Source organism: Hemitrygon akajei, chromosome 6, assembly GCF_048418815.1.
Source record: "Hemitrygon akajei chromosome 6, sHemAka1.3, whole genome shotgun sequence".
In the NCBI taxonomy this organism is placed as follows: domain Eukaryota; kingdom Metazoa; phylum Chordata; class Chondrichthyes; order Myliobatiformes; family Dasyatidae; genus Hemitrygon; species Hemitrygon akajei.
Genome location: NC_133129.1, coordinates 47,452,162 through 47,475,986, shown reverse-complemented (window position 1 = coordinate 47,475,986; position 23,825 = coordinate 47,452,162). Strand labels below are relative to the sequence as shown.

The 23,825-nt window shown below is 39.3% G+C and overlaps 1 protein-coding gene across 1 annotated transcript in view; it reads right to left on the bottom strand.

The window, feature by feature from the left end:
* The window catches only part of znf366 (zinc finger protein 366), a 45,674-nt gene that overhangs the window by 5,649 nt on the left and 16,200 nt on the right, over positions 1-23,825 (bottom strand). Inside the window, exons 2-3 of the mRNA XM_073048325.1 lie at positions 21,263-22,556; positions 6,157-6,348 (exon numbers count right to left, since the gene is read on the bottom strand). Coding sequence (XP_072904426.1) covers positions 6,157-6,348; positions 21,263-22,534 — 1,464 coding nt within the window. The 5' untranslated portion in view covers positions 22,535-22,556. The remainder of the gene's footprint in view (positions 1-6,156; positions 6,349-21,262; positions 22,557-23,825) is intronic.

Below are 23,825 nucleotides of genomic sequence, written 5' to 3'. Positions count from 1 at the left end.
CACTCCAGCTTGAGAGGACATTAAAGTGTTTGCTAACAATTTCTTTGGAAGGAATATTCCACATTGTGGGCATTCTGCCCCTATTCTGTTTTTGGCTGAACACAGCTAAGTATTGCATCTGAATGCCAACCATACATCTTTGATTGTGACTTAATTGTCCTTGCTGAAATGTATGCAAAACATTTAATTTGACACTTCAGGGAATTGCTGCATTGTCAATTGTCAGTGATTTGAAAATGACGTAAATTTTCCTTTAAGGAGATCTTTTCTGCCATGTTCAATAGTGCTCCAAAGGTGTGATTTCCCTGGATAACATTGACAATCCCTGCCCTTTGCCAGAGATTTCATCTAATAAGTCTTGGCTCATGTTCACAGTGATTGGGGACAACACCAGGACCTACCCAGATCAGAGAAAGACACAACTGGGAAGAAAATTCGACACATTGTTTCCAATATCTTGGGTACTGTAGATAAAGCACCATGGGCAGCTGATCAACTCAGAGTCTTAGGTGAGAGGAAAACGTGTCAAGATCTCAGATGCAGGCAGAACTTCAAGACAAGTCACTGAGTGCACATTACAAAATTTTCTGGAAAGCTGGAGCAAATCAACGGATAGGTCACAACATATTGCATTTGGCCATTTCATCATGGTTGGTGACAGAATAACATTGACTGAGGGCAGCCTGGAATTTTGAATTTGCTTTTGATGTGAGCATAGCTGACAAAAGCAGCATTTAATATCCTTGTCTTGACAGATCAGCCATGTTCTTGAACTACTGCAGTCCCTCTGGTGAAGGGCCTCTCACAGTGCTCTTAAACAAGAATATCCAGGATTTGGGTCAAGTGAAGATGAAGGAACAATTATACACTTGCAGGTTAGGATGGCGCTTAACTTAGCGTGGCACCTATGGTAGAATTTTTTGTTTTGGTCTGCTGCCCTTATCATTCTCAGTGGTGAACACTGTGGGTCTAGATCAGCCCAGGCAAGAAAATACCGTGCAGCCAGTATGGCCGACAGGTGTGAGAATGAACATTTAGATACCTTGCTAGTTAAGCAAGCCACTTTGTCCCAGATGGTACTTAATTTATTGAGACTAGCAATCTGGGTAAGTTGAGACTATTCCATCACATCCCTACCTCATGCTTTGTGGCTGATCTTAAAGCTTTGGGGTTAGAAGGTAAGTCACTCATTGCAGGACACCCACCAACCCTCTCTCCCAAGTTGAGAAGAAAGTTGCATGTGTCTTACTGAGGAATGGTATTATCTTGATGACCAGAACCTTGGACATCAATACACCCCTGACTGTGTTTGTAAAATCCTGAAATTCTGTAAATAAAAACTCATATGTGTAATTACTAGTGATTCAATGATCATTTCAGTAATCTGCAGTCAGTTACAGTTTTAACTTATTTGTCTTTATAATTTCATAGTAACAAGTAGCCACCGCACCACTATAAATAGTCCTGAGTCCAAAATTTAAATTCTCTGGGAATAGAAGGTTATGAAACAATGTTGCTGTCTACATTATGAATTCTTTTGGAGAGGTTTCCGAGTTCTCAAAGAGAGGGAACAAGTCTGTAAACTGTCCAAAAGGACCGTGAGAAAACAGGAAGTTTTAAGGAGTACAAGAGAAAGCGAGATGAAATCTATTTGCAGAAAGTTCCCCAGGGACATGAAACTATTGTTAAGCAGGCAGTCAGTATAGCGATATCCTTCCTTCTGAAGAGGAGCCTCTTGCCAAAAGGCATCTATCTGGTCACTGTTTTAACCCTCTGCTTGCCAAGATCAGGCACAGATCTCAGCCTTTGATGATGTAACAGATTTTTACTTACAATGTCCCAAGCAATAAGTTAAATAATCATAGAATGTATGTATAAGTTTTGCTGAATACATTAACCCTTTATCATTTAGAAAATATGCATTCCTTACTATTTTCAATTATCTTTAGATATGTATAATATAATTAGTTGTCGGTCACTAATTCCCAATGTGACTTTGAAGATATTTCAAAAAACATAGAATCTCTTTTAATTACTGTGTAAATCACAATTAGGCACTACTTACGTTTTCAGATATCTTAAAATATTTTGTATTCTGAAATCAGTTGAAAAGAATGGGACTCCTGCTATAATAACTGGGTGATGGCAATAATTTCTAAACTTGCCCTTGAGTGACTACTTTTGGGAACCATGACTTTTTAAAAACTATGTCGTGAGCTCAATTTTCCTGTAAATGAAGTTTTTCTTTTGTAGGACTAGAATATACTGGAGCGGTTACCAGAAGTCTGAGAATTTAATGTTCATGCCGCCAGATTAGAGAGTGTCCAGCTGGAATATAAGGTATTGTTCATCTAATTTTCATTTGGACATGACCTGGCAGAGGAGGAGACTGTGGACAAACATATCAGAGTGGGATTGAAATGTCTGGCTACTGGTAGATGCTAGATTGCTCAGTGGACAGAGGGGAGGCACTGAATGATGCAGTCCCCCAAACTGCCCAATGTAAAGGAATCTGCCCCAGCAGCACCGGATTGCTACTTCTTGGCCCAAAATGCTTGGTTTGCTTATTTAATGAACAATTAAATAGCTGGCAATCGTTCTCATGTATGTGACATATTTTCATTATTATGTGCTATGCAGGTAGAATAATGTGAAAACTGTGATGTATTTATATCTGAATGTGATTTAGTGTGATTTCATCCCCTCCTTTGATAGTGGCCAGCTCTGTGGTTAAAGGAGTCAGAATTGGCTCTTCCTTATTGAACTCTCACTTTGACCTGTCGGTTCCTTTTTTTTAACCAAACAACTCCTATTTATTCTTTGCTTGCATTCATGTTTTTTTTTGGATTGTAGCTTGCTATTAAATCCTAAGGGTACCTCTGGATTTTCTGCATGTTTACTACCTTTTATTGTCTTCTGTTGTAAATAGTTATAATTCAATAAAACAGTTTTCAGCTGTACAAAATCTTCATTTTATAGTGAAATTTAGGTCATGATTTCTTTAATTCTTAATTTATTGAAGAAAGAATTTAATTAATGAGGTAATGCTTTGTAATTGAATCTTGTCTGGTTCCAATTTTGCCCTAGGAAAGATTTGAACAAAAATTTTAAAAGTTACTATCTACAGTAGGATACAATCTTTGAAGCACATAGTAAGAGCTGAGATCTCAGATGTTTGGCAAATGAGAGGAGCATCCACTGAACTAATACTCTGATGAAGCTTTTCCATTTTAAATGCTTCACGTCATCAGCAGAATGCTAGATAAAACTTAGAGCTCTCCATTTAGAAAATAAATCTACTCCTAGAAAGTGTATTTTAAATCTCTTATGTGTTTAATCACTAAATGGCACATAATACATATAGAGTGCTATACGCAGTCAGCAAGTTAAGCAGCGTGTATGGAGGGAATAAACTTTCGATGTTTCAGGCCAAGACCTACTGCAAAAAAATCAGATTTTGTAATGTAGGTGAGTGATGATAAACCTGATTCTGATACGGGTCTCTATTATGGACTGAGAGTTGGAAGGAGTCAGGGAGAGGGGTATCAGGGTTGGGCAAAGGGGAATGGAAAGAAGAAGGATTGGGAAGCACCAGAGAGACATTCTGTAATGATCATAAATCAATTGTTTGGAATCAAATGACATCGCTGGTGTCTCATTGCAGGCTGTGTCTGCACCCGCACCATCCCTACATCTGGCACTCGTTCTCTGCCAACTGTCCCACTCCCTTCCCACAGCACTCCACCCTCATCATTCCCAACATTCTTTGTTCCCGTCTGATTTACTAACTTGCTCTCCACTCCACGTTGATAAATACAGAACTGTGGAAAAATCTTGGGCACCCTAACTATATATATGTGCCTAGGACCTTTGCACAGTACTGTATAAATTTTAAATATTTAAATAGTATTACTATGAAGACATTTAATGTTAAGCAGTGAAGTTTACCCAAGCAGTAAGACTGATCAACACCTCCACATACCCCTCCACACTCCCTACTACCTCTACTTTATCATTTCCTGTCAGTCACCTATGTACAGACACTCCTGTGCCTCCAGTCACTTTATGGACATACAATCTATTCTATGTGTATAAGCTATCTTTCTTATTTATATTTAATGTGTTTCTTAAACTTATTATTTTATAACTTTATCTAATTGTGTGTTTTTTGTGCTGCATTGGATCCAGAGTAACAATTACCATAGAAACCATAGAACCATAGAACACTACAGCACAGTACAGGCCCTTCAGCCCTCCATGTTGTGCCAACCCATATAATCCTTAAAAAAAGTACTAAACCCACACTACCACATAACCCTCCATTTTTCTTTCATCCATGTGCCTGTCCAAGAGGTACTTAAATACCCCTAATGTTTTAGCCTGCACCACCATCCCTGGCAAGACATTCCAGGTACTCACAACCCTTTGTGTGAAAAACTTACCCCTGATGTCTCCCCTAAACTTCCCTCCCTTAATTTTGTACATATGCCCTCTGGTGTTTGCTATTGGTGCCCTGGGAAACAGGTACAGACTATCCACCCTATCTATGCCTCTCATAATCTTGTAGACCTCTATCAAGTCCCCTCTCATTCTTCTACGCTCCAAAGAGAAAAGTCCCAGCTCTGCTAACCTTGCTTCATATGACTTGTTCTCCAAACCAGGCAGCATCCTGGTAAATCTCCTCTGCACCCTCTCCATAGCTTCCACATCCTTCCTATAATGTGGTGACCAGAATTGAACACAATTATTTTGTTCTCCTTTACAATTGTGTATTGGAAATGACATTAAACAATCTTGAATCTTGACAAGAGAAAAAGCAGGACAATTCATGCATTCTGTAAGTTTGCCTGATATTTCACCTCTTATGAATAAAATTCTACCTGACCAAAAGGAATCAAGTTGCTTCTAAATCTTCAAAGCATCTGGACCCGGCAGGACTGCTTATTCAGACACTATGAGGGCTGCATAGATCTCCCCACTCAATATATCATTATCCCTTCCATGACAACTGCCTGCACTTTGAATAGCAGAGGCCCACCCAGGAGCTGTTCACCCACCCACTTTCCTGTCCATTCCAAGTGAGAAGTAGATTGGCAACAGGCCAGGAATTAAGAGGCCACTCTTCCAATTTCTGCAAGCACAGGTGAGCATTCAAACATTCAAATCACCTCAACACCTCCCCCATCTACCCATTCCACCCCACCACCCCAGAACTGGCCCCTTGTTCAGCAAATTAATTTGAGCTTGGTGCCCATTTTCATCTCTCTCCCATACCCCTATTCACATTTGACACCGTCCTAAGATAAAGGACCAAAATTAGTGGCGCTGTAGGTGAAGAATGAGAATCCATATCATTCCATGAGTGGACTGACTAGATGAGCCCATGAGTGAACTGTGTAGATGAGCGGACTTCTCCACTCATCTTATTCTACCATAATAAGGTTGTAATTTCATGAAAAGAAGTGAACACCCTTGTTGATCCTGATTTGATTCCTTTTACCCTACAGCATACTTACTTTTACTGCTTCATTTTATGCCCTTCCTATAGAAGCAAATCACTGTATGGCATTTAACTCTATATAATTATAACAATACTTACCACCCTTTAGCTTATGATGTTATAATTTCCTTATAGGCCCTCTTTATTTGTCCTGATGAAGGACAAATGAACAGGAATAAACAGTCACAACCTGTTGTCACCTGTTTATTCATCTCCACAGATGCTGCCTGACCAGCTGAGTTCCTTCAGTATTCTGTGTGTAACTATTGCTCTGCAATTGCAATCTATTTATGAATTTTGTGTTATTGGATTCTATGCAAAATGTCTGGAAAAGATATTGCCATCAAACAAACTAGTCATGGATTTCTATGTGCAACTTGATAAATGCAAATTGGATTATTAATTTCATTTTGCAGCAACTGGATAGTTAAACCAAGGCATCTTTTAGAGGAAACAATTTATTTGTTCTGCTACACAACTAATCAATGCACACTGAAAATCCTGGAAAGACTCAGCTGTTCAGGGTCACTGAACTGAAATATTAACTCTGGTTCTCTTTCTACAGAAACTACCTGACCTGCTGGGTGTTCCCAGCTTTTTCTGTTTTTATCTCAGATTCACTTTTTTTTCTCTAATTTTCATTAGTCAATACTAGCCTTGCATTTAAAAGGTTTGATGTCAGAGTGGACAATCATATGCGCCTTCAGTGTTTGTTTCTGTACAAAGCTCTTGAAGCAAAGATGACACTGATAAGCCCGGATGTTGGTGTGAATAAGGACATGCCTCTTCATGTTTGCCAGCAAAGTAAACTCACGTCCACATATCCCACATTTATGTTCCTTCACGCCCTGAAACAAGAAACGAAAAGAGGAAACATTTTACTATAGGAATTCCCCTGGTGCATTTCATCTTGTGCTTTCATATATGTCAGTTTGGTATAATTTTTCAATTACTTTGCCTCTCAGTTTGAAATCCAGTCCACAAAGATATGATAACTAGATGTAACAAATGCTTCTTTTTTTTTTCTTTCCTTTATCCATGAGTCCTGATGTTCAATTGTGTCCCAGGATATTATCTATAATATGACTGTCAGTGAAGTGGGGAGGGGTTGAAAGATACAGAATGAAATTCAGTTCCCATCTAGAAGCACTGTGGCTTCTAGATGGGAACTTCTGAGTGGGGGAAGTGAGGAAGTCAGATCTTCCATCCAAACTTTTATCTCAAGAATGAAATATGTTCCAGTTTCTATTGAAAGCAGATGCACATTCCATTCTGGGATTTTCAAAGACCCTAAATGCACCTCCACCCATGGCACTTGCCACCCATCCCATCTCTGTCAGAAGGTCCATGTTTACTTAAACTTGACTCCATAGAGAAGTCAGCTTTCAAGAACACATAATCTTCATGAACTCTGCAGTGCATTTGAGAAGTACGGTGCTAAGCCCATATCTAGACTCACACATTGTAAATGTTAAAGTCAACAGAAGAACCTATTTAGTCTCTTAACTGTTATTTACTCATTAGCTCATCCAACCTGCCCATGAATAAAACAGAAATGACAGAAACACTCAGGCAGCATCTTCAGAAAGAGAAAAAAAGTTGACTTTTCCAGTCAAAGTATTTTTACCATTTCACAACCATACTGTGCTAACCTAGCTGTCAATGACATTTTCACTGATTAAAAAAAACCTTGGGACATCAATGCCTAAAGTAATCAATTTAATTGTAGAATGACATAATTGCTTTTAAGAATTCATCACTTTTCTGCAGTAAGATTACCCCTGGAAATACTGTCCCTTGTGTTGGAGAGACAAAGATTCAGTTTAATATCCCCGGCCTCTCTCAGTGTCTGCCACAAACTTGCTAATGGTTCTGATTCTTCACAGACAACTAGCCAGATGTCCTACCCCACCTATACTTAGCAGTGGAAGGGGACTCCAAGTTTCCAACTCCTGAACAATCTTCAATGAATTCTTCTCATTAAAAATGTTTTATTCTTCAGCATCCACATCAAGCTGATGAAATTAGAGGAGCATTCTCCATGCAAGCATTATGTTGATCCATGGTGATTTCATCTTCCTAATGTTAACATAAAAACCTAAAATATCAAAATGCAATTGGCTTATGTCACCCATCTAATCATGCAACATAATCACATTTTATCTTCCACCTGAAACTTGGTTAAATAGGAGCCAAGTAGGCTGTTTGTCCCTTTGAGACTGTTCTGCCATTCTGTATAATCATGGCTAAACTTCTTTCTCAGTACCAAATATCCTTCACTCCACAATTCCTAGCATTTTGTGCCAGGAAGTCTATCACTCTTCTTCTTAAACATATTCAGTCCTTTCTGTTGTTGTGAATTCAATAGATTCTACAGCCTCTGAGTGAAGGATTTTTAAAATTTCAGTCACAAATATTTTAGCTGAAACTGTGATCTTTGTTCCAGACAACCACCCCAGGAAATATCCATCCTTCACCCAACCTCTCAAACTCTTTTAATTTTTAATCTCTTTAAAATTTTTTTTAATGTATCTAGTGAATACAGGCCTAATCTACTCGATCTCTCCTACTTCAACAATCCAGCCATCACAGGAAGACAGCAAACAATGCACCCATTATTTCCATAGCTATCTCTTTTTGTACTCTGTGAAGCAGATTATTAGGCTTCAGAGATTTACTGGAGTTCAGTGCCACTAATTTCTCCAGCACATTTTAATAATGTTTTCATTTGTACTTCCATTTCAATAGACTCTCAGTTCACAACTATGCCTCAAAAGTCATTTGTATGGCTCGAAATGCCGACAGTGCCTCTCCCTATAGATGCTGCCTAACCCGCTGCGTTCCACCAGCATTTTGTGTGTGTTGCTTAAATCTTCTTTCCCATTAGGTTCTATCATTCCATTGGTAAATCCATTGATCTCAGTCTTAAATCTACACAATGGTCCAGAATTTGCTCTCAGTGGCAAGTTGTCCACAATCACTGCTGACTTACCAAAGGAGGCTTCACTTACCATCTTGTATGCCACTTTGAGAACTTGCAACAAAGTGCCAACACCAAGCTTTATGCTAAGGCCCTCCATTGCAACAAAGGCATCCACTAGTACTGTAAATCTCATCATATCCCACCACCAAATTGCTCAAAAAAAAGCTTAGATAGTCAGTAAATCCTTTGTGGAGCACCTGCATTCGGTCTGGAGGAGTGATACAGAGCTTCCCATTGTCTACCAGTTTAATTCACCATCACATTCCCACTCTGAACTATTGGTCTGCGGCATCCTGTACTATCACAGTGAGGTTAAACACAGGTTTGAGGAACAGCAACCATCCAGTGTCTAGAAACATCGCCAAATTCTGGACTTAATTTTGAATTCTATCACTTCAGGTAACTTGATTTTTGTCAAGATCAGTCATCCATCTGTGATATTGGCTTGTTTGTTGCTTGTTTTCCCCTTATTTTTCCTACTTGGAGTGCAGCACACTCTCAGCCTGATCTGCTAACACATTTCCGCTCTGTACATATTGCAACCTGATGAAGGGTTTTGGCCCGAAATGTTCATCATTCATTAATGTCCATAAATATTGCCTGACATGCTGAGTTCCTCCAGCATTTTTTTTGTGCTGCTTTGGATTTCCAGCATCCGCAGAAGCTTCTTGTATTTATGTTGCAACTCCAGTTTATGTTTAACCGCCAGGTTGAGTCAATGGTAAAGAAGGCGAATGCAATGTTGGCATTCATTTCTAGAGGTATAGAATACAAGAGCAGGGATGTGATGTTGAGGCTCTATAAGGCACTCGTAAGACCACACTTGGAGTATTGTGTGCAGTTTTGGGCTCCTTATCTTAGAAAGAATATACTGACATTGGAGAGGATTCAGAGAAGATTCACGAGAATGATTCCAGGAATGAAAGGGTTACCACTTGAGAAACGTCTGGCAGCTCTTGGGCTGTATTCCCTGGAGTTCAGGAAAATGAGGGGGGATCTCATAAAAACATTCCAGATGTTAAAAAGCTTGAACAGATTAGATATAGCAAAGTTATTTCCCATGGTAGAGGATTCTAGGACAAGAGGGCATGACTTCAGGATTGAAGGACGTCCATTTAAAACAGAGATGCAGAGAAATTACTTTATTCAGAGGGTGGTAAATCTGTGGAATTTGTTGCCACAAGCAGCTGTGGAGGCCAAGTCACTGGGTGCATTTAAGGCAGAGATAGATAGATTCTTGATTAGCCAGGGCATCAAAGGGTAAGGGGAAAAGGCAGGGGAGTGGGGATGACCGGAAGAATTGGATCAGCCCATGATTGAATGGCAGAGCAGACTCAATGGGCCAAATGGCCTACTTCTGCTCCTATATGTTATGGTCTTATGGTCTATTGTTTTATGTAGGAGTTATATAAGAAGAAACCGGAGGTCCATGAGCCAGTCCTCATCGGGTGTCCAGAGGTGGAGAGGGAACATCAAATTGTTCAGTGTTTACATCTCAGAGGATCTGTCCTGGGCTCAGCATGTAAGTGCAATTGTGAAGAAAATATGGCAGCACGTCTACTTCCTTAGAAGTTTGAAAAGATTTGACATGACCTCAAAAACTTTGACAAACTTCTACAGATGTGTAGTGGAGAGTATACTGACTGGTTGCATCACGACCTGGTATGGAAATACTAATGCCCTTGAATGGAAGAGTATACAAAAAGTAGTGACTACAGCACAGTCCAGCACATAACTTCACTCGGCCTCTCACAGAAATGTTCCCACACCCTACAGACTCACTTTCAAGGACTCTTCATCTCATCTTTATGATATTTATTGCTTATTTATTATTATTATTATTATTATTATTATTATTATTATTACTATATTTCCTTTATATTTGCATAGTTTGTTGTCTTCTGCACATTGGTTGTTTGTCCATCTGTTGGGTGCGGTCTTTCATTGATTCTATTGTGTTTCTTCTATTTACTGTGTATGCCTGCAAGAAAACAAATCTCTGGGTTGTATGTGGTGACATATACTGTATGTACTTTGATAATAAATTTATTTTGAGCTTTGATCTTTTAACTTTTAAACTTCCTTTTGTCTGTGTTCTCACCCACAATCTGTCCCTATTCAATCATTGACCAAATGAGCTTTTTTATAGCTTATCCCCATTAGTCATCCTGGTTTTACTACATTGGATACATCCCCTCCCCCACACTCTCTATAGCTATATGAGCTTTTTCAGACTCCATGTCAGTTCTGATAAAGGATTTTCAAACTGTAATGTTAATACAATTTCTTCTCCTACAGATGTGACAACCTGTTGCATGACTTTTTTTCTATTTTAATCTTAGATTTCCAGCGTATGCCATTTTGTTTTGTTTTTTTTGGATTTTCATTTGTTATAGTAAATCCTCACCTTCTGGTTTATCCAGCTGTTAAAACTGCAAAAAGCCTATAAATATTTCTGAATGTTTCTGACATTCTGAAATGTGTATTTTTTTGAATGTAAATGCTGGGGGAATGCCATCACATCAGAAGTACTTTAGCAGCACAGTCAGGAAATTTCCATTGAACTATCGCTTGTTAGTTGAGGACTTCTGCACTCACAGAGATGCCTTCGTGTCCCTGCATCACTTACTGAACGACTGTGCCCTTTACAACAGGGAATACCAAAGAATTCCAGACCTCAGTAACCCTAAGAGTCTTTTCCCAAAACTGTACCACCCACCAGTCTCCCTCAGTTCTAGATTCTCCATTGGGGTAACAGCTTCTCTGTAGCTGCACCATCAGTCCTTTCCTGCATCTTATATGAACCCATAGGGACATAGAAAGTACGAACAGGATTAGGCCACTCAGCCCTTGGGTCTGCTTCTCCATTCAGCACAATCAGCGCTGATCATCCACGTTAACTCATGTTCCCCATTTAAAGTCACACCAGAGTAAACATGCCCTTCAGCTCAACTGGTCCATGCCAATCAAGTTGCCTAACTGAGCTAGTTGTATTTGCCTGCATTTGGCCCATATCCCTCTAAACCGTTCCTATCTACATAGCTGTCCAAATGCCTTTTCAATGTCGTAACTGTATCCGCATCTAGCCCTTGCATTGGCAGCTGCTTCTGTATACTCACTACTTGGTCCCTTCAGCATTAAGAAATATATCTACCCCCTTTGTCAATATATGAGGGGTGATTGATAAATTCGTGGCCTAGGGTAGAAGGAAATGAGTTATACAGCTCTCGTTACTTGCACATGCAGTTCAGCTCTTTGATTGATTATGCAGAAAGTTTGAAGTTAATAACTCATCGGGGGTGATTGATAGGTTCGTGGCCCAAGGTAGAAGGAGATGAGTTATTAACTTCAAACTTTCTGCATAATCACTCAAAGAGTTGAACTGCATGTGCATGTAACAAGAACTGTATAACTCATTTCCTTATTCCTTAAGCCATGAACTTATCAATCACCCCTGCTGTGGACACTTTCTGGAGGTCCAAGATCCGTATGCTCCACAACTGCTGGACTAAGTGTGTAAATGTAGGAGGGGACTATGTTGAAAAATAAATGTGCTAGGTTTTCTAAAATTGACTCTATCTACCTTAGGCCACAAACTTATCAATCACTCCTCGTATTCTTTTATTTTGGTCTACACTGACTTCTGTAGTAGAGAACGGCATTAGGTTTAACATTTTCCATGTGGGATTCCTCTGGGTGCTCCCACATTCCAAAGACGTCACATGGGTTTAATTGGCCGGCGCGGGCTCATTGGGCACAAGGGCCTGTTACTGTGATATACTTCTAAATAAATAGATAGTTAAATAAATAAATAGATAGACAGACAGACAGATATATTAATAAATGGAAACCACCAGATGTGGGTTTACCAAAGCTTTGCAAAGATCCTAACTCTTACACTAATCCCTCCTGCCCAGCAATGAAGATCTATCTATCCCTTTCTTTCCCAAATGTTTGTTCATGAACCAGCACACCAAAACCTCTGTGTAGAGTTGCAGTTACTGTTGTTTTCTCGCTATTCGGTAACATTGCTTGCTTCTAATTGTCCTTTGAAATCACTATTGCTAAACCTAAGGAACACAAAAGAAACAACGTGAATAATTCACAGAAGCCAGTATTGAAACAAATTAATTCACGAGGCTTAGACATAACTAGATAGGGATCATTTATTGCCCAATTTTACAAGCACGAGAAGAAGTTGAAGGTGCTTCATTGTCAGAGTTGGATAAAGATTCTAACAGGAAAATAATTTCACCTCACCTACAAAGCGTGTCTGAAATTGTGTCTTTCAGGGCAGGGAACCCAGTCTCTGACTTGTAGTTACAGGGCACTTAGACAGCTGATTCAGTTGAATTTTGACCAATTGCAAGACACTGATGGTGACAAATTTCATAAACAGAGTGACCTTGAGTGCCACAAACAGACAGCTCTTTTATTATCCAGCACTTGACCATAAATATTTTTACCACTTCAGAACTGAATGGCATGCAGTGCTTTCTTGGTAAATATCAAGAAGAGTAGATAAAGTCAATGGGCTGGAAATGATCTTGCATAGTGTTTTTGTACTACATAGAATTTTACTTGAAAAGACACAAGCAACACTCTGAGTGCCTGAAATTATTTGGGAAATGACAACTCTGTCTTCTATGTGTCCATTGTGCTTACACAGAAGGATGCCAGGTGCATTGCAATTATATGCAACCCATGATTATCACAAGGCAAAAACTGCAAATGTTGGAAATCTGAAATGGAAGCAGAAAATGTTCGAAATAATCAGTAAGCCAGGTAGTATCTCAGAGGGGAAAACGGGATTAATATTTCATTTTGATTCCCTCAGCTGCCAACACACCCATTTTGCCATTTGGTTTCTGTTGATTTTCATCCTATAATAGATATTCTTGTCACCTCTGTCTCTTCTGTGCAACTGAAAATTGTGCTAACTTTAGTTAATACTGATGAAAGGCCTTTCTGAAATAGTAACTCTTCCTCTCTCCGCAGATGTTGTCTCACCTGCTGAATGCTTTCAACATCCTTTTGTTAAATCCATGATACACATCATTATTGCGTACTTGCCACACAGGGCAAATGCAAGAAGCAGGCCTTGAAGAGTGCATGAATACCTGCCTCCACATACGATAGAGGAGTTGCCTCAAACTCAGCTGACTGTTAATTCTGACATAATCTGTTGCAAACCTTTTAAGTTATCTATTGCTGCAGTTCCCCTACCTGTAGGATTGTTACCCCACGTGGCCATCTCTGATAGCACGGACCCATGAACTATTGCAAGCACATAGTGCCTGCAACTTACTTTGCAATAGACATGTTTGGGTAATTATTCACAGAGGACCTAGGATTCACACCTTATGTATTGTGTCTATTAGAGTTATATTACTCTCCTGTACTATCATACAAAACTGTGCTAGCCCCATGAAGTCTGATTTTAATGAGCACTTATTGCATGAAAGAGTTTCCCCCCTACGATGTCTGGGAAACATTTCTCTAGTGTTTCAGTATGCCTACTATCCAAAATAGTAGTTATCATTGAAAACTAATTTTATGCAGAATTACACCAGAAGTTGAAGAATCACATCTAATGATGGGGAAAAAAGCCTCTGAATAGTTTGTACTGAATAGCAAAAAGCAAAACAACTTTAAGACATCTCAGCACCAGCTGCTTTCCTCTTCCTGCTGTGTATGTATCAGGAGTGGCATGGTCTTTCTATCTATCAAGTTTGCAGCCTTGCTTATATCCTGTCCTCTTTCAAGCAACTTCCTCAACTTTTCTTTTGTCTGTTGCTGGTAGCTCTAATCCTCTGGAGGGAAAGCTGCAGCAGTCTCAAGAGGTTAACTGCAAGAGGCGGCGTCCCTTCCTGTTGTGTTCGAGTATGTTTAGTTGTGAGTTTAATTAAAAACAAACCAGAGGAATTCTTTAAACGGCACTGCCTTGCCTTCTAAACCAAGGAGGAAATGATTAATGTGGCTGGATATCTGTCAGGGAAAGGTGCCTGAAGAAGAACAATTTTTATAAAAATAATTGCTTAAAAATGGTTAAAATTTGAGATAATCGTTTGTATCCATTGCACTGGCTCACCACAAGTGAGCCTGGTTATGAAAATCAGGATTTGGATGCCATATTAAATGGGGAAAAGATTATAGAAAAGGAATTATTTGATGTAGTGTAAGAGATCAGTAAGTTATGTGAGAGAATATAATGAAAAAGTACAATCAAGTACTCATTTTGTGGAGCTTATGGGATGGCAGATTTGTTGCAGGTCCTTCATGGTGCTTATAAATGTTGGTGTCAAGCAGTGCTCAAAGCAGGGATGGATGCTATTTGCTTAAAATTCATTTATGCCTGCTAGGCCAGCTTCCACAAGAAGTGTAAGCCTGCATCTGTGCCACTTTAAAGGGGACTGACTATGGGGTTTGAAGCCCAGTTCTTCAACATAGCTCCTTTTTAAGGTTTTAACGTGCGCTTTGGACAATCCATCCTGTATTACAGGTCTTCATTAGATCCTTCACAACCAAATCCCAGCCCAGTTGCATGCTTGACCTACACCACATGCTGCCAATCATGGCTCAACACATTCACCTCCTCTAAGCAATCCCAATCCACATAACTAAACTCCAGTGACCTGACCGGACCATTCGAATTAGAATCAGCATCATTATGTCTGACATAGGTCATGAAATGTTGCTTTGTGGCAGCAGTACATTGCAATATATAAAAAATTACTATAAGTTACAATAAGAAATATATTTTTAAAAATTCAAAAAAAGAGCCTGACTTTCCTTCACACCTCTTTCCATTTTAATCCTTTCCACATTAGTGAAAGACTAGGCAAGCCAATCCAATTGCACGTGAATTCAATCCAGACAAGTGTGAGGTAATGCACTTTGGGACATCAAATACTGCAGGACATGGTCAGTAAATGGCAAGAACCTCAGGAGTGTTGATGAACAGATAGTAGCTCCCCTGAAAATAGCAATACCGGTGAATACATCTATTATGCTCGGCTTTATAGGTCAAGGAATTGAGTATAAGAGTTGGGATGTCATGTTGCAGCTGCACAAGTCATCAGGCAGGTCACACTTGGAGAACTGCGTACAGTTCTGGTCACCACAAGATTGGAAGGATCTGGTAGCATTAGGCAGAGTGAAGAAGAAATTCACCACATACAAGGAAAGATTGGGTTTATTCTCACTGAAATGAAGGAGGCAGAATGGTGACTTTATAGAGGTTAATAAAATTCATAATTATCTGCAGTTATTTTGTTTGATTTTCATTTCATTTGTCTGATCCAGATATCCTCAATCTTTCACGCAGCTTTAAACTGACTTGCTTTCTCTCTTTCCCAGTGCCGACAAGGGTCTTTGACCTGAAATGTTATCTCAATTTTTTTACAGATACTGCCTGACTCTTGAGTGTTTCTAGTATTATCTTTTTTTATTTCTGTTTTCTAGCATTTGCATTTTTATATGTACTGAGTCAGAGTTTACAATTATATTTAGATGAAATTGCTCCCAAAGATTGTGACTTTTTTTTTATTCTAATGCTCTTATAATCCCTTTACCTTCACAACACTTCCATTTGAAAAGCTGGTCATATTTTGATTGACACTTCTTGAAACCTCACTCCTAATTCATGATTGGTTCTGAGAACGCCAAATAGTTAGCCCCATAGATACTCAGTCCTAATCTGTGGTAGATTCAGATCCCTATAATCTGGAGTCAAGTGAGGGTCAATGTGCTGCACGGATTTGGCGAATGTGCTGCAGGAAAGGAGGCTTAGAAAGAACTAGCCTGAGGTAGCTCTGAGGATCAACCCCAGACTAGAGTAGCAGCCATTTTAAAGCATACGAAAAATGTAAAGAATTCCCATCATTCTCCTTTATTTCATATTTCCAGCAATTGTTTTGTTCCAATTTTGATCGCTCCAGTGTGGATATTAATTTTCCTCTCTCTTAATCACCCTTTCTATTTATACCTCCCAACAGATTGGCAGCATTAATACACTGTCATCACCTCTCTGTTGAGTCCTTGGTGTTAAAATAGGCAAGCTTTGAGTTGCAGAGTGGGGGAGGGGGAGGTTAGGGAAGAGAGAACAAAGAGAATGGGTGTGAAAAGTTGCAGAAAATAGATGACAAATCACTGACGTTTGCTTTGTTCTCTCACACCCCTCTCCCACACATACACACACACCTCCCCTTGCTTTACAAAGCTTGCCTATCTTCTAAGTGCTACTAGATCTGATTTAAGGGCTTCCACATAAATGCCACAGATGCTGCCTAATTTTCTGAGTGCATTTGAGTGGTTCTGCCTGCATTTCAGAGTTACAGCATCTGCAGCGTTATCTTCTGATTTTTGGGATAGATTCATAATGTCTTTAGGGCAGGATGCAGCAGTGAAAATTTCTGTTCCTGGTTTTTCAACAAGGACAAGAGTAAATTCTGGAGGGAACCTTGAGCAGGCAGGGTTTTCCAACAACCCAAATGTGGCCGAGCATACTCCAATTTTATCTTCATGACAGTTGATTTCTGATAATTAGCTCTTTGTAATCAAGTCCATCCTTCAGCAGAACTTACAAAATGCTAATATGATAAATCACTCCGATCACAGGCACATCAATATCTTAGATGAGGAAGTCCATACCTCTCTGAAAAATGTATCAAGGATTGGAAGGTGTATAAGTATAAATAGGCTTCTTGTCACTTTACAGAATAAGCTCATAAAGTGTTCAATGTGAACACATTTATTTTTTTAAAAAAGTCACTACTTAATTGTAAACATGAACAAGAAGACAACAAAACTTGCACTTATTTTACCTTTTTCAGCACAATTTCAAGGCACACTTCTGGAAGGTCTCTAAACAAAATTTAACACCAAAACACAGCAGGAGATATTAGGAATGAGTATCAAAATGTAATTTCAAACTTAGTGTGAGGAAGTTTATGGAGGAAATGCCAGAGCTCAATGACTTCAGAGTCAGAATCAGGTTTATCACTGATGTAAGTCATGCAATGTGTTGTTTTGTGGCAGCAATACAATGCAGGTATAACAGATTGCTATAAAACTTCAGAGCTAAAGATATGATCTCTAATACAATCTTAACAGTGGCCAAACAAGAAGCCAATTCTGGAGAGGCAAAGATATCTCAAAGCAAAGTGGGAGATTCTGGAAGTGCATACATTTGAAAATGGGATTTAACTTTGAGTTATTACTTGGCTAGATCAAAATGCTGACTGAAAACATAAGGCTGTTAGGTGAATGAATGTTGGTAGGAGTTCACAAAGGCGGCAGTATTTTGGATAGCGTTAAGTTCACAGCTACATAAGAAGCAGGAGGAGGCCAAAGAACATTTTGAGCTCTCTTCAACTTTGAATAAGATTATGACTGATCCTGTCATCTTGGCCTTGACACCACTTTTTCACTCTTGCCCCATACCCTTTAATTCCCTTGTGGTTCCAATACCTGTTAATCTCCACCTTGAATATACTCTGCGGTAGAGAATTCCAGAGATTCATGTTCTTCTGGGGGAAGAATTTTTTTATGCTTTGTAACTCCAAAAATATAAAACTAATCAAAAGGAAAGCACAAAGCCAGGCATAATGTGGTTCTTACTTTGGTGAGATGTGCACATATGATGTGGTAGCATCATGACATATGCCATTCACGTACTTCTACATATAACATAATGAATTATGTGAACAAAGAAAGGATGGTATATATATGTGTGTGTGTGTGTGTGTGTGTGTGTGTGTGTGTGTGTGTGTGTGTGTGTGTGTGTGTGTGTGTGTGTGTGTGTGTGTGTGTGTGTACAGTATACTGTATAATACAACTACTATTTAGACATCACAGCATAGTAAATTTTACATGGCCCCATTCAGGCCTAAAGATTTAATTGCTTTGGAGGATTTTTTTACTCTTGTGGGACAGCTGACAGGGGTCGCTCTGCTTGGCAGGACAGAGTTGCGGCTGTGAAACAATCTCAGGTTTCGAAGCCTCCTCATTGTCATTGTATGAGTTGACTCTGGGACTACAGGAATTTCTGACAGTTCTGGGCAGCTTTCTTCTCTAACAATTGACTCTGCTTTACTCGATTGATGTGTCTTCTCCATATGACATCAGACACACAATCTCCACTGTGTAGGAGAATGGTACAGTTCTGTCGTTAATCTTTCTGAGTACAATGCTGCTTCTCTTGTTTTTTGTACCACATGCAAGCCCAGTGTGGCTTGTTAGTTCTTGAATCTCACTGTTACAAATGTCATTCCCACAGGAGTTATCTTTTCTCCAGTGTAAGTTTTTAGTTGGATATCTGCTGTCTTCAATCCAGTATCTTTGAAATGCTATTCAAACTCATTTTGTGGAATGACTGGCTAGTGTTCAATTTCATTTTAATTAATTTGCTGTTCCCTTCTGGTGTAAACCATATTGCTGGTTTACGGTTAGTTTTCATATTGTAAATCTCAAGGTTATCCAGCCCCATGTCATTCTTGTCATTATCCAATTTTTCATCAACAGTATGCAGTTTAGTGCCCTTTTTGAAACTGAAACTTGACCTTTTCCTTTTTCTCTTCACTGTGCAGTCCATTTATTTTAGTCTGCCCGACATGCTCTATGTATGTTTCCTACTTCGTGGTAGTTTCTGCAAGCTTCACCTTTAAACCTGCACCGGTCTGGTGTATGTGAACCCCTGCCACAACTGTAACACTATTCGCTTTCATTCCTGGCTGCAACTCAGTTCCATCTCTATCTGCTGCTTCCATTGATACAACAATTTCAGCTGCTCTTTTAAGTGAGTTATGCTTCAGTTGTGTGGTGAACTACATATACCTGTCTGGACTGCTCCTGTGGCTCCTCCCACAGACCCCTGTATAAAGGTGATTGAGGCCTGAGCCCGGCCTCATTCTCCAGGATGTAGTGTTGTTCATTCTTCCAGTCAATAAAAGCCGATATCTCGCTTCTTACGTCTCAGAGTGAATTATTGATGGTGCATCAAGTTGGGAACCATTTTTGAATGCTTTCAGGTAAGATTCCACAAACTAAACCATCTCTTAGTACATCATTAAGCCCATCTCTGAACTGACTATGCTTGAACAATCTCTTCAATTCAGCCACATAAGCGGTAATGGACTACCCTTTGTTTTAATCCCACTTATGAAACCTAAAGCCTTCTGCAGTAAACAATGGTTTTGGTTCTAAATGTTCCTGCGTTATATCATGATATCAGCAATGCTCATTTCAGCTGGTTTGGGTGGAGCAATCAAACTTCTAAGCAAATTGCATACTTTTCAAGCCATTACACTGAGTAACACTGGCATACATTTTTCATTGGCTGTTTAATTTACTTTAAAATACTGCTCAATTCATTTAGTATATATAATCCGGTTACCTGTTGTGCAATCAAATCCATCTAACTTTCCGATGTAGCTAGCCATCTCTGATTTTTTAAATTTATTATTATCAACCAGTACTCACTGTTTATGAACCAAAGAATTTTCTCCATTTTCTGCCCTTTTAACTTGACCATCTTTTGCCTCTCTGACAAAAAAAATATGCTGCATTTTTTAAAATGTTTCACTGTGCCTCAACAGGCAAGTAATCATCTTGGTTTCATTTAAAAAATTACACTTTACCACTGTTTGCTCTGGAACTCGAAAAACATAAAATTAATGAAAAGAAAAACACAGAGCCAGACATAATGTGTCTACTCATTCTTACTGTAGTGAGGCATACACTTATGACTTGGTGGCATCATGATGTATGCCATTCATGTACTTTTACAAATAACTGATAATTGTGTAACCAAAGAATATATTTACAATATTATTCAAGCATTACTGAAACATTAAATACACAAAAATTTCCTCATCTCCCCATTAAGAGGGTTTTAATTGAGTCTGACACTGTATTATGAAATTCTACAGACTCCCATTAGGGAACTCATCCTCCTGGTATCCACCATTGTTAATTCCTCTCAGACATTTCAACAACCATTTTCTACTTTAATATCATTATCTATGGCTGTAAAGGTCAAACATTTTATTATCTACCTAATTGCATGCTGTACCTGCATATAGATGCCTGGTGTTTCATGGGTCCCCAGATCTCTTTAGACCACAACAGTTGCAGTCTCATTGTTCCTTTTTGCATTTTCATACCTCCTTCCAAAATCTTCCCATCTGAGATTCCATCTGCCAATTTCTTACCCTATCCTTTGTGCCCTTCTCACAACTTGCTCACCTACCTTTCTTTGAACTATCAAAAAAATTAGTTAGACTAGAAAAGATAGGAGCAGAATTAGGCCATTCAACCCATCAACTCTGCTCTGCCATTCCATCAAGGCTGATCCATTTTCCCTCTCAACTCCATTCTTCTGCCTTCTCCCCATAACCTTTCACAACCTGACTAATGAAGAACCTATCAATCTCCGTCTTAAATACACTCAATGACCTGGCCTCCACAAACACCAGTGCCAATAAATTTCATAGATTCACCACCCTCTGGCTAAAGATAATCCTCCTCACCTACATTTTAAGTGGAGGGCTTTATTTATAAGAACAGGTTCAATAGGGAATGTTTTGCCTGGATTAAAGCTGACTGAGTGGCTTGGTAAAGGTATATAAAATTGTGGGAGGATTGATAGTAAGAATTATTTTCCTTTGGTACAGGGTATCAAAAAACATTGTCTCCTGCAGTAGATAATTATTTTCTCTGTTTACATCTTTGAGAAGGATTTAAAGTAACATTTTTTCTATTTCTCAGGAAATTCCTACCTTGTGAGTCAGGGAATGTTGTTTGAGGTGATGAGATTGAATGAATTCCATTCCACATTCAGTGCAGATATATGGACGAATATCTTTATGCTTCATTGTGTGATTTTGCAATTGGCTTGGATACTGAAAAGTTTTGTCACATTCATCACAACGATACAGGGTTGGTCCTCGATGGGAGGTAAGATGCCTCTTTAATTGGGCTAGAGTGGGGAAGTCAAGTCCACATTCAACACAAATGTTATCACGGCCATTTGCATGTTTAGTTTCATGGGCTTTAAGCTCACTTGGATAAGCAAAGCCCCTCCCACAAATGCCACAGTTATATGGTTTTACATCACTGTGCTGCATCATATGTCGCTTGAGGTGGCTGGTCTGAGTAAAAGCTTTGTGGCAAACATGACACTTGTGAGGCCTGGTGCCCTGATGCGTGAGCATGTGAGTGTGCAGATGGCTCAGCTGCTTGAAGAGCTTTCCACACTGAGAACAAGCATGTGGCTTGATGCCGCTGTGTCCCAAAATGTGTGTCACGAGATTGTATTTGGATGTGTATGACTTCTCACACATTCGGCACTGCCAACGTTTCTGATTGCCACCTACATCAATATAATAACTGTCATCAATCTGAATGTTAACATCGACTCGCTCAACTGCACTCTTCTTTTCGTCTGGGATAGTGGTAACGGCATTAAGATTTCTCAGAGGAGTATTTTGAAAAAGGGGATACCTTAGATGCAGGCTTGATGGTGTCATAACAAAAGGAAGCATGAATTCTGGAGGAACATTGGCAAAGTATGGTTGAGAAGGATGCATCATCAGGGGACTGGTAGGCCACATTACGTTGTGTTTAATGGGATCGTGCTTCAAGCACATAGTGTCTTGGTGATCAAAGTTTCTGAACAGCTGAAATCCTACATTGCTCAAGTCTATCATTTGGCTGATGGGTTTTGGTGATGGCAATTCAACTTTGATGTCTTCTTCCACATTTTTTGGCAAGTCTTCCGAATGAACGGCGTGAATTACTTTTGTGGGAGTACTTTTCCTTTTACGAGATCCTCCTTCAGAGCTTGCAGAGAACCCTTCCATGACTCCGTTAGGTATGTCACTTCCAGAATAGGGAATTGGTGGTTCATCATCTTCAAAGGCTACAAATTTGTTTGTTTTTATGGTTAGTGGAAGAGGTTGCATGGGGAAGTGTGGAGAAGTACGTATTTCTTTCACATCTCTAGAAATATGAATATCTTTGTTCTCTTCATTTGTACACTTGTCCTCCATTGATAGTGGCCCAACTTCTTTTCTTAAAGTAGAGGAAATAACACAAAAATTAAAATCAGAGGTGAATATGATCATCAGAAATAGTAAAACAGATGACAGAAAATTTATAATTCAGTGTAAATGCAATCTTCCATGTTTTTATCTCCTTTTTCCAAAATTTCTTATTTCAGCTCATTCCCAATGGAAACTAATGATGACATTAGCAAAGTTTTAAAAGATGACTCACTCCCATTATCTGAAAGGAAATTGGGGATGGGGATAAAATGCTGGTCTAACCGGAAAGCCACTCACAAAAAAAAACAAAAAAAGTTTAGAAATTATGCTCTACATGAGCTCTTTAGGATGGGTTTTGATTAATGAATAAATATTTATCACATGCTATGTCAAAAGAGATCATGATAGAAATCATTCAAAAGTAACTATGAGTAACATCATATGCATATTCTGTTTGGCACAATTACACCCAAAATTAATTTGAAATTGTGTTAAATAGGATTTAGAATCTGTAATTATCAAGGGGTGCCAGGGTAGTGTAGCAATTAGTGTGGCACTTTGATAGATCAGGGTGTCAGAGGTCGGAGTTCAGTTCTGATGTTGTCTATAAGGAGTTTCTATATTCTCCCAGTGGCCACATGGGTTTCCTCCGGGTGCTCCAGTTTGCTCCCACGGTCCAAAGATGTACCAACTAGCAGGTTAATTGTAAATGATTACTTGTTAATTATTGTAAATTCAAGGGCAAAGAAGAAGGTGGCATTGAGGCTAAATAGCAACAAAAATCTTCAGACCTAAAAAAACATTTGGTGAGTAGAAACAAGGCGGAATGCCAAACTACTGACTGGTAATCATGACGTGTCAACTCTTCAGTGCTGTTAGAGCATCTCTGGCCCAAACATGAATGACCCATGATACAAAGCACTAAGAATGGAGGAGAGCTCATCAATAACGATGAGGTCAGTGATGTCAGCAACCATTGGGAGGAGAACTGTGAAAGTTACTTAAGGAATTATGAGGGGTATAGATAGGGTAAATGCAAGGAGGCTTTTTCCACTGAGGTTGGGTGAAACTAGAATTAGAGGTCATGGGTTAAGGGTGAAAGGTGAAATGTTTAGGGGGAGCTTCTTCATGCAGAGGGCAGTTTGTGTGTGAAACGAGCTGCCAGCAGAAGTGGTGAATACAGGTTTGATTTCAAAATTTAAGATAAATTTGGATAGGTACGTGGATGGTAAGGGTATTGAGGGCTGTGGTCTGGGTGGAGGTTGATGGGACCAGGCAGGATAATAGTTTGGAATGG